General features: G+C 40.8%; 1 protein-coding gene across 1 annotated transcript in view; it reads right to left on the bottom strand.

The window, feature by feature from the left end:
* Window positions 1-1,886: 1,886 nt before the first annotated feature.
* The window catches only part of ephb6 (eph receptor B6), a 36,101-nt gene continuing 20,750 nt past the window's right edge, over window positions 1,887-17,237 (bottom strand). Inside the window, exons 6-19 of the mRNA XM_040117493.1 lie at window positions 9,312-9,467; window positions 8,633-8,904; window positions 8,084-8,165; window positions 7,227-7,351; window positions 6,940-7,102; window positions 6,670-6,784; window positions 6,521-6,576; window positions 5,794-5,910; window positions 5,452-5,699; window positions 5,114-5,332; window positions 4,866-5,015; window positions 4,095-4,279; window positions 3,813-3,968; window positions 1,887-3,191 (exon numbers count right to left, since the gene is read on the bottom strand). Coding sequence (XP_039973427.1) covers window positions 3,086-3,191; window positions 3,813-3,968; window positions 4,095-4,279; window positions 4,866-5,015; window positions 5,114-5,332; window positions 5,452-5,699; window positions 5,794-5,910; window positions 6,521-6,576; window positions 6,670-6,784; window positions 6,940-7,102; window positions 7,227-7,351; window positions 8,084-8,165; window positions 8,633-8,904; window positions 9,312-9,467 — 2,150 coding nt within the window. The 3' untranslated portion in view covers window positions 1,887-3,085. The remainder of the gene's footprint in view (window positions 3,192-3,812; window positions 3,969-4,094; window positions 4,280-4,865; window positions 5,016-5,113; window positions 5,333-5,451; window positions 5,700-5,793; window positions 5,911-6,520; window positions 6,577-6,669; window positions 6,785-6,939; window positions 7,103-7,226; window positions 7,352-8,083; window positions 8,166-8,632; window positions 8,905-9,311; window positions 9,468-17,237) is intronic.

The raw sequence follows: 17,237 nt of genomic DNA, 5'->3' as shown, positions 1-17,237 counted from the left end.
ATATATACATCATATGAAAGGGGCCATTTGGCATGATAAGTACTTTTGTTACTAAGTATATTTTGCTGATAATACTTCCATAGTATTTTTTTCATATGCTACATTACTAATTTTACTTATGTAAGTAACAAAGTCTAAATACTTCTTCCACCCCTTCCAAAACCACACAGTAAAAATATCAAATACAAAATTTTACAAAGTAAAGGTACAGAAGTGTAATCTGCAAAATGCACTCAGAGTATCGAAAGTAAAAGTGCTTATTATGCACAATGCCTAATTTTAAATTGTTTGATTAATATTATTTAATCATCAATATGTAAGTAGCATTTTAATGTAGCTGCTGTAGCTGGAGCTCATTTTAAATACTGTATACACAGCTTGGTAGCTTAATTTATGATAATACATAATATTCAATTGTAATTTGGTACTTTCCACCATTGGATATTTCCTGTGTTCTGGGTATTTCTGAAAATGATCCAGCAGTGACATTGGGGCAGGTGTGAGGACACCACACTGCAGCCTGATATACAGTGAAATAAACCACAGCGAGAGCTGGATCCGGCTGGCAGAATAAGTTTTGTGTCAGTGGCCTTGCTATCAGCCCAGATCTGCTCTGATATCAGCAGGACATGGGGGAAACCAGTCTCTGTTCCCAGACAGCTGCTGATCCCAGCAGATCCCGAACTGTGATTTGACTCAAACCTGCTGATCAGTGGAACCTGAGACACACGGAGTTCAAGCTTTAACATTGTGAAGGTGATATTATGACATCAAGGTGAATCCATGTGTTCATCAGGCCACATGGCACAATGTATATCAGCTGTAAAACAATGATAATATGCAAATGCTCCACCTCTAAACTGTCTATAATTCAGTGTTGAAAACATGAAAGTACGCTGTGCTGGATGATCTTACTTTGTCTAAAAAGTTCACTTTTCTTTCGTATTTTTCACACTTTGTCAGTTGGCCCATCACTTTGGTCAAGACTGAAATGTCTCAACGACCACTGGATGGACTGCCATGAAACTTTGTACAGACAGCGGTGGTCAACAGAGGAAAAACCCTACTGACATTAGCTGTCCTCTGACTTTTAATCTAGTGCCACCATGAGGTTAACCTTTGTGGTTTTGAGTGAAATGTCTTATCAACTATTGGATGGAGTGCATCATTCATGTCTGCCTCAGAATGAATTGCAGTAACTTTTTATCTAAACTGACTTAACTTATATAGCACCTATTTACCTTTGTTTCCAGTGCTAATTAGCAAATGTTAGCACGCTAACAGACCAAACTAAGAGGGTGAACATGGTCAAAAATTATATCTGCTAAACATTAGCATGTTAGCATGCTCACATTAACATTTAGCTGGAAGCAACGGTTACGTGCGGCTTCACAGGGCCGCTAGCGTAACCTTTCTGATATGTAACATTATTATCCTTTTGTTTTTGTTTGTGATGACTGCGTGACACTAACTTGTACACCTCGACTACAGTAGCCTACAGCTTGTTTTCATGATTTTCTCTATGCGAGTGACATTTTTATAATATGATTGTCCTCAAATACTTGCTCTTTTAGCTGACTGGCAATTAAAACATACTTATGTTGATTTGGATAGATAATACTTAATAAAACAAGAAACAAATGTGTTTTTAAATAAAATCATATCATTTATTTTACAAATTTGCACAATAATGGAATAGTGGTGAACACTCATACAAGTAAACACAGCTAATAATGTGTGTAGCCTGACACACTTGTCTCAAACACACACACACACACACATACCCACACACACACACACACACACACACACACACACACACACACACACACACACACACACACACACACAGCATCATGTACAGCATATACCTGATGTACATATTAACAAAGCCTCATACACAGCACACACAAGTTACAGACACACAGGTACATACTTAAAAAGCATTTCGCCTCCTTCCTTCAAGTTTAAATCAGATCAGATTTTGTCCATCTTTCCCATTGCACACATTCACAATGCTTCAATGACTCAGTGTCTTTACTCTAGCAATCAAACAAAAAGAGGTGAATTTTGAAGTGTACACATAAACGTGAGTGCTGTTCGGTTCTGTCCTCATCACAGATGCACATTTGTGTTTGCAGCTGAGGTGACGTTTGTAGTGTTTAACAGCATATGAGAAGCCCTACAGTGAGAGTGAGTGATGCAAACAGGGCTGCTCTCTGACCATGGATATCTCCTTTAAACAGGGAAAATATGGCTTACAGTTTTTTAAAAGCATCTTTTTGTTTAGTTTTTTTTGTTTTCCCTGTTTCATGGCAGTGCTTCATAGCTAACTTCAGGGTCTGTGGTACTGACTTTGGACTGGTGGTTCATAGCATTTTGCTTGGACACTGAGCAAACTACAAATTTTTCAAAGCTAATGGTAAAACCTTATAAGGCAAACCACAGGCTGCTAGGTAGTACACTGTTTTCTGTTTTCAAAATATGGCATTTTAAGTAGAGAAGAAATGATAAAACTTTACAAAAAATTCAAAAAATATTAGAAAAAGGCTTTGATTGTCTTCACGCAATTCTTTCTGAGGAGAGATCTCCATGAGTATTTTAACAAAAAATATTTTTATAGTTTTATTGTACTCAGTGAGGATGGGGAAATTGAAAAGTTTGAGGGAGGGACAGTGCTGGAAGAGAAGGTGAGAGGTAGGATGGCAGATGGGTGAGGAGAGAAGAAGGCAGACAACAGTGAAGTGAAATTGAGTGAAAAACATTGAGGAATCTTTAAAGTCCTCCTTTTCCTTAGCAACACCCTAGCTTCACTTTGACCTGGACTCCAGCTCCCATAGCGCATCTCTCTTCTGTTATTTGCCTTGAATGGCTGGCAGGAAAAGTCCAATCCTATTTTTCACCCCTTCTGGTTGTGGTGTCAGGTTTGTTAGAATACCCAGCAGCACTCGAAGCTGATTCTCTTTTTGTTTTGGCTTAAAATGTGCTCCATGAACTTAAAAGTGTTGGAGAAACCAGACAAAACAAGCAGAGGAATATGAAAGACCGTAGAAATCCATGGCACTGGTTGTTCTGTGGTTGGATTTCACACCTCCACCTGTCCCTGCGTCAGATGGGACTTGAGCTGCTGGGCTGCGCTGACGATCTTCCTTTGGTGTCCCAGCAGGTTCACCCCGATATTCTGGACATCACTGGAGGAGAGAGCAGAGGAACCAGAGAGTTTAGCTCAAAACTTCAGCCTCTTGTGTGCTCTAACTGATATTTTACAGGACGATACTGGTGGTTTTATCTTTTAGTCCATAAATGCATTATATTGATTGCTGATTGACATATCTAATGTGCTGGACTTTCTACAGCTGAAAAATACACTCGTGCTCTCAGTGCTACCTGGAAGGAGACTATTGACAAGTGCGTAAATACTATGTAATGGTGACACTGTTTCTAAATGACCTCAAACATATGTTTTTGTTTATTATGGGCTGAGATAAATGTTGATACCATTGTATCTGTGGTAAGCTCCAAATACTAATGGATAAAATGCGACACTTGGATGAGTTTACTTAGATGTACAAACGAGGAACATCTTTCAAAACAGTTCTTGTTGCAGGTGCATTAGTTGATTTTTATACTGTACTAACATGAATAAATAGTCATGACTATCTGAAAGGAAGGAAATGAATCTCAAAACATTTGATGTGCTTTTGAAAGTGGTGGACAGTAACATAAAATACACATGATTTGCAGCTAATAGGTAAAAACACTGTGTTTTCTTATTTAATCTGAGGGTTACAGTAATAGCCATCTATACTCACTCCATGTTGAGCTTGCTGACTCTGTCTAAAGTGTCCAGGTCGGCCCGATCAAACTCATCCTGATATCTCTCCATCCTCAATGCCTTCAGCCAATCACTGACCGTCGCCACTGATGATAAGTCTGTGGGGGTGGGGCTGAGCAGCGTCTGAGAACAGCTGCTGTAATGCAGGGAAATGTCAAAAAAGAGGAGAACATTAGAATCCATTAAAATAGCAGGTTGTACATCACCTGCTGCCTCCTTCATGTTTGGTACAAGTGTTTGGCAGAAGTTGCCATCTCACCGAGTCGGCTCCGCCTTGAGGGAGGCAGGGTGCCTGATGAGCCGATCCAAGGAGGACAGGAGGGAGTCAAAGCCTGGCCGGTCCCCTCGATCACCCTGCCAGCACTGAAGCATCAGAGAGTGGAGGGCAGAGGGGCAGTTGTGGGGGGCAGGGAGACGATACTGGTCTGCTACGGCCTTCATCACCTGCACAGAGAAAGAGAGAGAGACTTGAGAAACAAGTAGGGCAGATGGAGTGAAGAGTCATGTGTAATTGACTTACATAAAAGGTCACAGACCCATGAGGGCCTGTAAGAGTGACTAAGAGAAAATTATGCAAATTCCAGCTGCCTAGCATTTTGTCACCTTTTAAATGTGTCTGAGGAATAAAGAAGAGGGGAGAGTGATAAAGTACATTTACTTAAGTGGTTGTCTTCAATTTTTAAGCACTTTTTAAGCTTTCTTAAGCACTTTCCTAAGTTTTCCAAGTTTTAAGAAATTACACCTTTATTCCACTAAACTTCAAAGGAAATTTTTAAATGCTTTACACCACTTTGGTCATATAAGGGCTGATTTGCAGAATAAGGTTTTACTTGTAAAACAATAAAATCCTGAAACATAATTCAAAATATAAAATAGCTGGTAGGAAAATATGGGACGGACTTTTCCTTTTAATAGCATTTTATTACTGTGTAGTAGTTAAACTTGCACTTAAATTAAAGCTTTGAGCGCATGTCCATCACTAATTCATTATGTCTTCTCCTGCTCAGGCTAAATTGTCCTTCATACTCACCTCCTGATTGCTCATGTCCCAGTACGGACGCTCTCCGTATGACATCACTTCCCACATCAGTATGCCAAAGCTCCAGACATCACTAGCTGAGCTGAACTTGCGATGCTGAAAAGCTTCTGGGGCCGTCCACCTCACAGGAATCTTACTGCCCTGATGGGGGGACAACAGGCGACAGTGGCAGAAGCAGTGAAGCAGTGATAAAAAAAAACCAAACCAGACCAAAAAAAAATCCCTGTCCTGGAACGTACCAATGAGGCAGTGTACGTAGGCATGTTGTGGTCCAGGCCCCTCATGAGTCGGGACAAGCCAAAGTCGGACACCTTACAGACCAAGTTGGAGTTCACCAGCACGTTTCTGGCTGCTACGTCCCGGTGGACAAAGTTTCTCTCAGAGAGGTAACGCATCCCTGCACCAATCCCCCTGAGCATCCCAACAAGCTGGAGGACGCTGAACTGGCCCTCGTTCTCCTGAAGGAATTAAGATGGTAGGATGGAGGCAGCAAAAGAGATTCTTTGGTTTATAGCATAGTGAAACATGTGCAGTCGACATGCCATTGATGGAAACTGCTGACAATGTGTTTTCTCACCCTGAGGAATGCGTCCAGTGGCCCGTTCTCCATAAACTCAGTGATGATCCTCTCTGGGGGGCTGCGAGTGACCACGCCCTCCAACTTCAGCACGTTGGGATGGTCAAACTGGCCAAGGACCCCTGCTTCACTGAGGAACATCCCCCTCTCCCTGTCGGACGCCCCCCAGCGAAGAGTCTTTACCGCTACCAGCACCTCCCTGCGACCCACCGGACGGTAACGACCTCGAGAAACCTCACCGAACTGAGCTGGAGTAGAGAGGAGGTGGAACAGATTACACTGTGTCGACACTTATCACATGAATACAATGGGACTTAAAAGAAACGAGAGTGTCAGGCCTACCGGCACCTATCACCTCCTCAATCTTGAGGTGAGTGGGATCAATCTCCCGGGCGAACTCTTTGACTGCCTCACTGGGGTCTTCATACGTGGATGGGTCCACATAGTACTTTACTCCACCTGGAGTTAAAATGCTATATTTAGAACTAAGTCTGTTTGTTTTTTAAATCCTTAATTGTTGACATCTAAACACAAGTTTTATTATTAGGACACTAGTTTGGGATGATCTTTTATTGCACAGCAAAAGACCTTCCACACCATAAACACCGTACCGTACATGTAAGAATTAGTATTATTTTATGACACATGGAAAGTTGAGTTCTATTTCAAAATAAGGTCTGTTTCATTCATTCTGAAAAATTATTGAGTCACTTTCTCCTTTATTGGGTGAAATAATAAAGGATTTGTCTCTAGGGGGAAAAAAACTTTATTTAAAATGAATTCTTTCTATCTATAAAATTCTTTCTATTTATAAAATCTATAAAATATCATTTTGGTTAAAATATTTCTTAAACAAATGAAATGACAGGACACAGGAAACAATTGAAAACGAGCCTTTGATAGTCACAGAGCTTAATTATGTACTATGTCTCCAAATTATTTAAAATGTTGCTATAATAGGTACCCTTTTGCACAAGGCAAAATTCTCACTTTAAAATGAATACTTAATTTGACTCAATTAAATATAAACTATATTAAAATACATAAAATGAAATAAACCCATGCTCACCTCGGTTACTGATGTACCTCTGGAGTCTGTCACTGTACGGACTCTCCCTCCTCTTCCTGTCATGTAAAAACAAACAAAATGTGGGAATGTGCACATAATTAAAAACTCCACATTACCTGTCCGCTCTTACGCGTAGATTAACCACCTACCTGCGAAATACCACCACAACCACAATCGCTGCCACAACAAGGAGAAAAGCCGCCCCACCCATGACTGACCCGACCAGCAGAGGAAGCCGGTTCTGGATCTGCTGTGAATGTTCTTCTGTGGGAGAGAAAGTAAGACGTTTAACAGCGGTAGGTCTTTAAGTCTTCTACTGTTTCTACTTCAGTCGTAAATTAACCAGGTCAGTTGTGTGTTCATTACAGTAACACACTTTGACTGAGATGGATTTCATTGGTATTGAATAAGTGTAGTACCCAGAGGCAGTGTGGTGAAGTAGATGGTGTTGCTGTAGGGGCCGTAGCCTCGTTCATTTCGAGCTCTGATCTGGAAGGCGTAGATGGATCCGGGAATCAGAGAGTTGACGGTCACAGTGTTGGTCTCACTGTACACACTCACTGCACTGTCCACATCTGAACCCTGAGGGACATAGAAGAAGGATATTTGGTGACTCTTGTGCTGGTTTGGGCTTTTGTGCACAAGCATGTATATTATTCTTGGTAAAACATGTGCAACTATATATGTGACTTTTCCCTGAGTGTACCTTGTCATAGTATCTGAGTTGGTACTCCAGGATGTCTCCGTTGGGCCGGTCTGGCTGAGGCCACGAAAGAGTGATGGATTCTGGGGCTCGGCTCAGCTGGTGCATCATGGGAACTGTACTGGGAACTGTGCGGGACAACAGATGACTGATGTATGAGCTGGACTGAAGTTTCCCCTTGGAAGGGTTAAACTCCCTCTAAATCATTCCAACAACTTTTGAGCAAAATTTTTGTCGAAGTGACAGTAACCACATGGGGGCAGCATTACAGAGCCTGTGGAGGATATTCTGTGAGAGAGACAGCGGAGTGGGAGTTGTTAAGGGGCACCAACCGGGATTTAGTTACAGTGACTGCGCTGGCGAGACCAGTTAAAGAGAACTTTCCGGCATTCCACTCATTTAATCGATAAACTCTGAGAGCACACACAAAAAGATTTTAGATAATTTAGGTTAATTTAAAGTTCTAATTTATCTTCATCTATTCCTTGGAAAATGTATAATTGTGTACTTTGCCTGCTAGATGCCCCATTATCCTCTCCTCTCCCCACTCGTCTGTCTCTTTCTGTCTGTCTGTTTGTCTTCCCATTTCTCATTTGTCCCTTTCCTCCTCCACAATGACTATAATGGGGTCTGACAGGATATTGTAACCTCGAGCAACCTCCTGTCTAGAGAGCAGTGGCAGAAAAGATGGAGCAGACAGAGGCAGAGAGAAAGAGGGAGAGAGGGGGAGAGAAACCCCTGGCAGACACACACACACACACACACACACACACACACACACACACACACACACATAGGATCTACACAAACGTCATCATCAGAGCATCTCTTTCTCTTTCATCTCTCTGTCTCGCGCTCACCTGACTGGCTTGTCGTGAAATTGATGCTTGTGTATCGAGCTGAAAAAGGACTCAAAGCTGACACCTCATTCATGGCTTGCACCTGTCAATAAGAAAAACACAGAGATGTGACATACAAAGCTTTTTTCTATTTACTTTTATGACATTCTTCAGTGTTTGAGAAGCAAAGCCTGACATATGCAGCTGTGTCACTAAGTCAACAAACACCAGTAAATGGGAAATACCTGCCCAATATGAATAAGAAATAGACAATGATTTAGTTCAGCTACTTCAAGCTAAATAATAAATTTTAGTGTGCAATGGCTGATGTGGAGCTCATGGAATAATACAGCAAAGAGGACCTGCCTCCTCTGTGGCTTCAGGAAATGTTTCAACGTTCATAAGAAATTCGTAAAAACAACTTCCAGCCGGCTCCAATGATTCAGTCCAAACATTCACCAGTGACCCAGTACTGCAAGCACTTCAGGTTAAAACAGTTGATATTGTAAAACCAACTCTCATAGAGAATTTGTAGAATTTGTATCTTTAACAGACAGTTTTCCACAGTACCTGTATGAGATAAGTGACTCTGGTCAGCAGGTTGTTGAGGGTGACCTTGGTTTGTTTCAGGTTGGTCTGGGAGGGGCTAAAGGTGACGCCCTCCCCACACCAGGAGCATGACGCCGGGTTGGTGAAGGTGGGTGAGGGGCAGATGCGACACACCACCCCGTACCACACTTCGCTGCGGCCTCCCATGTCCACTGGGGGGCGCCACCTTAGGGACACCCCGCCATCGCCGCTCTCATACTCCCAGGACACAGACATCGGAGCAGATGGAGGAGCTGAGGAGATGACAGAGAGACAGAGAGAATGGGAGGGGTTTGACATACATAATGTAAGCGGTGGACACTTAGATAGAAGCATCTGCTAAAAAGTTTAAGAGATGAAAGAAACTGCGTGCTGGCAAAGACATTTAAGGAAAAGGATCGGAAAGAACTTTATAAAACAGAGTTCGGCAGTGAGGCCCTTTAAGCTTTAAGAAGACACGGAAACTAAATGCCAGTAACAGTTTTTTACTGCTGGTGTAATCGAATTTCCATTATAGTGTGATTTACACAAGAAGATGAATTCTGCTCACTGACTGTACATCTTGGTTCTCACAGTCTGAGCAAATGGCAAAGGGCTCCACTGAGGCCCTTCTCCGCCTCCTGGAGAGCCAGGCATAAACAAACAAACAGACAAATCTCACTTGTGCAGGCAGAGGAGTTGGCATCATTGGCTGCCCGGTAAAAGCCACTGCGACATTCACACGCACTCGATCCCTCCTGGCTGGTTCTGCTGTTGGAGGGACACACCAAGCAGGGAACAGAGCCTGAAACTGACTTGAAGTAGCCCACAGGACAAGCTGCAGAGAGACAAAAAGAGACACAAAGAGGGTTGAGCTTTATATACAATTTATAATCAATTAAATAAAGTGATCTCTGCTCCCTCCGAGTCACAGGTGTCCAGTACTGCATCACGTCAGAGTCTGCAGGGTTTCAGAGTCAGAGTACTGTAAGACATCTTCATCCAGAGAAGAGGAACAAAAAAGAAAAAGTAACACATTCACCTAGAGCTATAATATTTTTAAAACCCAGAAACAATAGGATCAGAAAATAATTCAGATTAAAACAACTAGATTCATTAAAAGTGGAAGAAGTGTCATAAAAGTAAAGTTCAAACTAAATTATAACTGCTAGTACTTCTCTTTGTGGCTAAAATACATTACAAAAACAGTATTAGATGCTAATTTTTGACCTTAGAGACAGCGGTTAACAAAACAAACTTAAGTCAAGGTCCACTTACTCATTTGTTCTGGATCTCTCTACCACATCCCAGATTCACTGATAAAGGGATGTATAAATATTGGTGTTTAAAGAGGAAACAATTCAGAATAAATGAAAAGGATTTCCTAAAAAAAAACAAAACACAGTAGTTACATAAATGAAATATTTTGCACATCCTTGATTCAATTTTAAATACAATTCTACATAAAATAACTATTTTTAATTCTTTGTCGTGTTTTAGTTTTCTTGGTCAGTTCTGTCCTGGACAAAATCTAACAGCAGATGCTATTTTAAGGTAAAGCATCAATTTCAGCTTGGCTTGTGGTTCCCTTTGAGTTAAAATTTCATCTGAACACAGCAGCCTGCTGTTTGTTGTTGGCTTTGTCCAGCACAGTCATTTACTTGTGTTTACAGAGGAAGTTGCCCTCGTTAGCTGAAAGCAGCAAAACCGCTAGTCACGCACAGAAATGCACAAGTTGAACAAGACCATACGGACTCTGCATCAGTGTTTTGGGAAATACCCTTATTTGTTTTCTTGCATAAGTTGAGAGCATTGATATCACTCTTATGTCAATATGAAGCTACCACCAGCATCTAGTTAGGTTAGCTTAGCACCAAAAGTGGTAACGGGGGGAAAAACCTAGCCTAGCCTAGCCATAACACCCTGGAAAACCAAATACTTGTTGTCTTTTATGCTTCAGGTTTCATAAGGATTAAACAAACAAGATATAATATGTTAAGTAGTGAGATTAAGGCAGATTTTGTTACCTTTGGTTTCCTCCTGTTCACGACAACCTAAGCTAACTGGCTGTTGGATGTAGCTTCTTATTTACCATATGCGTCAAACTCTCAGCAAGTAAGCAAATAAGCGTATTTCCCAAAATGTCTAACTACTCCTTTAAAAATGTTTCTACCTTGTCTGATTCAATATCACAATTATGGCTAATTACTCAGGCAAGGAAGTTCATTTTTGAGCTTGGGAGCAATAACCTTGACTCCAAGGTCCACTTTCTGAGCTTTAAACAGCAACTCACTAGCTCATGCATGTGAAAGCTCCAGAAAAAGCTAGCAAGTGGACCTTCGGATCGAGATTTAACGACACATATTGTTGCAGTCCTGTAAAAACCATGTATCCCGCAAACTAGCTTTAGAAGTGGGAGAATATTATCATGTTCTTAAAGTAATATTTAGTTCTTTAGTTTATCTGAAAAATTCAACATTGCCAACTTTGGAGATGGGTGGCTTCACTGTCCAGTTTTGTTCCTCTATGCGAAAAAAACTCAACAGGAATAATCTCAATAATACACGAATAAGGATATGTGCAATTGTCCCGATATCAAGTGGCGCAATCCTTTAAAAATGTGGTAACACTTTACAATATGTTACAAAACACTGTGAGTAGTTACTAAGGAGCGAGTTAGGGACAAATCAGGAACAGGCTGGGAGTCGCTCCTGATTAACTCCGAAACAGATGCTGAACGGCACAAAACCAGTAACCAGTAATAGTAAGTAAGTAAAGTGATACATCATACTGAGTAGTTTCTATGTAGTCCCTTAATTACTTCATGATTATCAGGCCATTACCAACCCTTTTTGTGGCCCCTTGAGTAAAGTGGCATCACACTGGTCATTACCAAAATGTGTCACAAAAATATCAAATCAATTCAAGTTCAATGCATCCAGAGTTATTTCTCTCTCTCTCTCGCTCTCTCTCTCTCTCACACACACACACACACACACACACACACACAAACACACACACACACGCACGCACACATTAAAAATACCATTTGAACCTGCAGGCTGTTATCCTGAACTGATGTCTTTTATGGTGGAAAAAATGTGCGATGTGCCAGTTGTTAATGTCAACAGCAGGACAGCTGAGCACGGAGGTCAAAGAGACACACACTTCACTCCGTGCTGCCGCCTGCCAGAGCCTTGAGTGCTTGTCCTGAGCAGGACTATGAGAATATGGAGAGTACTGCCTATGGTTTGGTCTGCTGCCATTTTCACACTGTGCGCGCATGTGTGTGTGTGTGTGTGTGTGTGTGTGTGTGTGTGTGTGTGTGTGTGTGTGTGTGTGTGTGTGTGTGTGAATGCCTACATCAGTGTCAGCTAAAGGCTGCATCGTTCAAAAAGAGGTCCCTTTGTCTGTAAGCTAAATTTATTGTGTGTTTATATTCTCATACAGAAAGGGCTTTCTTGTATCTTTGAATGTGTAAATGGCAAACCTGATAACACCTGACCCTGCATCTTAAAAAGATGAACCCTCTCATATGTATTTAAAGAGTGTTTAAGTGCTCTCAGAGTTGGAGGATGAGAGGATGTGTGTGTTTGTTCCTTATGGTCAGGGAGCGAGCCCCTGACTTTATTTATATTACCTTTTCAAGAACATGTCTTAAATTTGACATGGTGTATGTGTGTGTGGATGCATGTGTGTATACTAGATGGTGCTGGGGCAGCGTGGGAGGAAAAGAGAAAAAGGTAAGATTTGAAAGAGGGAAGAATAAACAGATAAAAGGCTTTCTGTGTTCTCACTTGTCTCAGAGAGCTGACTTTGCTTTCAAACAGGTGTGAAGAGGGAAAAAGGGAGACAGAGTGAAGTAAGAAGGATGTTGAGAGATCACAGAGGGACAATAAACTAGAAAAAGGGAAGGAGTAAACATGAAGATGGATAGTCTAAAACAGTTGTAGGATTAACAGTAGGATTATGTAAATGAGTGCGAGATGATGGGTAAAAAATGAGGAAACAGAGAGGGAAAGGCAGCAGGAGAGCAATAACAGAGGAAGAGAGGGAAATATTCTTCTTCCTCCATCTTTTATGTCCTGGCTGCACATTACCAGACGTGTTCTCTTACGGCTCTGACACGAAACATGACTTTGCTACAAAGCCTCTCAACGCAACTGTTACAAGCTCCGGCAACAACTCAACCCCTCCTCCTCTTCCTTCCATCCTCATTCACCTGATTATAGCAGCCAATGAGAGTGCAAGTCCTCTGCCCTCCCGCTTGATCTGCAACCCCCACCTCCCCCCTGGCTCCATCTATCCATTCCTCCTTCCATTCACTCTATCGCTGAGCTAAAAGTAGACAAAAAACAATCTCTGGTTCCAGCTTTTAAAATGTGAAGATTTTCTGCTTTTCTTTGTTTTATGTCATCATAAATTGGATATCTTTATTTTTTGGACTGCTTGTTTCTTGACATTTTGCAGATTTGAGAAAACAATTGACAGATAAATTGATGATGAAAATAACAGTGAGTTGCAGCCCCACTGGAATGAGAGAAATAAAATTACTTACATGTGCCAACTGACTTTATCAATAAAGTGAAGGTATTTTAGTCATGAAATCCCATACTATAACTACCTCATCTGTTTATTGTTCATTCTGTACATTCATATTCTTCAAAATATAACCAAATGCAGTTTTGCGACTGTTTGTACAATCTGATTAGATGCTAAATTGTAGTTCTTTGTACTGCTACTAACTATGTGCAATGGTAATTAAACTGATTCTAATCTAATCTAATCTAATCCAGTGGCCTGATGAGTTCATGGCAATGAAATAAATAAGAGTGATGGGAAGCGACCACCGGAGGAATGGAAAAAGTCATAGATAGATTGATTGAATTGAATCATATGAAGAGAAAAAATGTGTACAACTGAAAACACAAAGAGATAAACAGAGATAGAAAAAAAAGACAGAAATGAGGTGAGTAATTTGATGTAAGCATAATACTTTGGTATGTAGATCACTGACCCAGTTTCTCTCTTCCTCTCTCTCTTTCATGCACTCATTCCCTCTTTTGGCTCCCAGCGTAATCTCTCTCTCTCAGACACACACATGAGCTCGGCCACAGATGCGACCACACAACAGGAGAGGTGGGTACACACGTTTCAAACTGTAAAGGCCTTTCCCTGCGCCCCTCCATCCTCGGTTTTTTTCTGCATTGCGTCGTTCAGTGCAGCCTGGAATCAGACAGACACTGAATCATATGTGCTCTAATGTCATTTGTTTCCATATAGGCTCCAACAGCACAGTGCCGTGTGTAAGAGCAGAGGAATTATTTGTTGGATTCAGGGATTGTTGCTCTTCACAATCCATGAAATAACAAGAGCATGTTTTAGACAAATTCTACATGTGTACAAAAGGAGATATACTGCAGCTGGCTCACTGAATATGGCAAGTTCCAAAATGTTTAATAAGAAAAATTTTCCATAATAAAGGAAAACTACGTGCACTAAAAATGACACCTCCTCCTACAATTAGGAGGTTTCATAATACTAATTATTCTACCTGTAAGTGGAGGGATTATTATAAAAATTATGTGTAAATATAGACTGTTTTTCTTTCAAATGGATGTGTGCCTGAGTAAGACCTTGCCTCATTAAACGTTAGAAATTTTCAGTGCGTGGACTACTTCTTTTTTTCCTCTGTAAGCTGCTTTTGTCCTGTAGCTTCCCATCCAGGATTTGATGAGCACGCTATTCACCTGTTTTAGAAAAAATCCTACCTCATCATCACGATACTGACAATAGATTAAAATCAGATTGTAGCTGCCATTGAGGACAATAAGATCATGTCTGTAAATCTGTGAATTTAAGGACTGTAAGGAAGTGTGGGGGAGTATTTATTCAGCAATTACAGACAAATAACACATGCTAACTTTTTAAGGGTGTATCTGATATTCATGGGTTTTTAGGCAAAATTGTTATGATTAAAGCAAAAATATTTCTCTACCAGAATTACATTCCTGGCAGCATGGAGCCCACATGAAACAAGCATCAAGTATTTGGGGAATTGGGACTCATGGCCTCAGTATTTCTGAAATCCCTGGTTTCAAAAAAGTCATGGCTAAAACAAGCTTGATTTGAAAATACAATACTATTAAAGTGCTTGCTGCCTTATGATCCAATATGCTCAATAACTTTCCTTCAGACAATTGATGTGTTGTAGCTCAGATTCTTTCCTCATCACTGTCTGGCTACTCCCCCACAGCGAGGTCCAGCCAACAGTCAATACTCTATCTCATTGATCATTTCAGTAACTGTGTTTTGCTCAAAGCTTGACCTTTTTTAATAGACTGGAACAGCATTTGAATGTCAACATCATTTGTTAATATGGCTCCACTTGGCACATCCTGGTGGGTGAAAATTATGAAGAAAAAAGAACAATGGAAATTGTTTCACCTTTCAGAAAAAAATAAACAAATCTCATCCTACTGTCTGCTTTAAGGAAAATATCCCTGCTGTTTGGTGAAAAGTGTCTTTTGAGGACCAGAGTTGAGTCACCGATCACACTCAAAATAATATCACACTTACACTTTCACTTTATCCCCTCCCATGGCCAAATGTTCTTGTTTACCACCATAACGTGCCTCAGGATAGTTAGTGGATGTATGCGTGCTAAGAGTGGGCACTCTGGTTGACAAATCAGAACAGTATGACACGTTTAATATTTCACAGTCGCACACCACAGAAAATAGCAACATGGGTCCAAATGAACTCAAAGTCCATTTGAGTATTTGGCACTAATCCTTGTCCCAAATCCTCGACAGTGGCTTAATATTTGGGAGGAAAAGAAGGAAGAGGCTTGTCTGAGGGTGATGTAGCAGCTCACACCAGCTCCAGGAGCCCACAACTAAAGGACTGTTTCATGTATGGCTGAACAGGTGTAATTGTGTCTCATGCTCGGTGTTTCCGCCTGTGCTCTCGGCCTCTCCATATCCGTTGTGGGATGCAAATGTCAAAGAAGAAAAACATCCTTCTGTTATTTGGCAGGAAAATAAAATAACAGCAGACAGCGGCTGCCTGTCATCTGCCACTGGCCTTAACATTTTTCAAAAGGCTGTTTTTTACGAGTGTAGCTCAAAACCGATCCTTGAATGTCACAGTGATCACACAGAACCCAAATGTTCTTTTAGACTTGCTTGAGATAAAAAAGCTTTATAAATAACTGAGCAATGATCTTTTAACGTCTGTCAGCCAAAATGCCAGCTACGTTTTTGTACGTGTTTGATCTTTCAGTTGGCTATTTAATTTATCATCAGTCCAAAGGGGCAGTGTTGTTTCGGTGAGACTGACTTATCAGAATAATCAGGCAACACACACGGAGTAGATTAACAGGTAAAGTTTTTCTCAGCAGTTCTTCACAAGTGTTGTCATTTTCATTTCAAACACATAGAAATTGGATTGTTGCATGTCTGATCTGACAGTGGATGAAAAATTGTGAGTAAAAAACACAAGATAAAGTTGTTATTACATGTTTGCATTGGATATTAATATGACAAGGACTTACAAGTCCTTATTCTCCTTGAATATAAAAATATAAAGCTATTAGAGCTGTGTGTAGTTAAAGGCAGTCATTTAACACTGATATTAATTTTCACATGAGACCGAGACGAGGGGGATCTAGAGTCCCTTATTATCCCTTATAGTCCCTAAAAATTATGTCTTGCTTGAGGGGGCAAAGCTGCGCTGTGTACAGTACTCTCACATGGCTATCAAACAGCACTAATTTACATTGCAGTGATTTACTTGAGTGCAAGTAGCTTAATACAATTCGATGAAATAAACCTTAAAAAAAGGAAAATAAATGTATTACAATGCATACTCAAAGGGTAGTGGTGAATGAAAAACGTGTGTTGTAATGACTTACTTGCAGTAAGTGGACATACATGTCAGTCAACTCTTCATAAAGTCTCTTTTTTTGTCCAAGTTGTTCAAAGTACATTTTGCAGACTGGTGTGTATCAGTGCTGTACAGCCAGTCATTTGCAAACTTTGTGCTTTTATGAAATGTCCTTTGTGCTAAATTCAAACAATAACAAAATGTACAACTTCTAATAGTGAGGAAAGTTTGGTGCTCCACTTTCTGATGAGAACAAGGATCGGCTACTGTTAATAATCCTTGACGACTACATCGTCAGTTAACCATCTGCCTCTTTTCTCAAAATTCCCAGGGAGCCAGGGAGGACAACAATGTAATGATGCCAATCTACATCATTAGTCAGTGAAGTGATCAACTAAACATAATCAAATGAGAGTTGGAACAAAAAGCCGCAGCAGCGTGGGCAGCAATGTGTTAGATCTTTCATAGACAGTCAGTGCAAGCCCTTTGCTTTAGTAGCTGAGCAGTTTCGAGGGGTGATTTGTCAGTAAATATCAATCAAGTGCGGACAAACCCAAGTGGCGGGTCGAGTGCAGATGTAAAGCAAAAGAGCATGAACACATTTCACAGCTGACTTGGCAGAATTGGAGGATTAATTGTGCTGAAGTTAGTTATACTTTGAGGAAGCTGAGCAATTACGGCCATTGAAATTCCTGGTAGACTACAGTGTTTTGCTGTAACT

The sequence above is a fragment of the Xiphias gladius genome, chromosome 22, assembly GCF_016859285.1.
Source record: "Xiphias gladius isolate SHS-SW01 ecotype Sanya breed wild chromosome 22, ASM1685928v1, whole genome shotgun sequence".
Lineage (NCBI taxonomy): Eukaryota > Metazoa > Chordata > Actinopteri > Istiophoriformes > Xiphiidae > Xiphias > Xiphias gladius.
The sequence above is the reverse complement of the archived record's forward strand: the minus strand, read 5'-3'. Positions and strand labels throughout refer to the sequence as shown.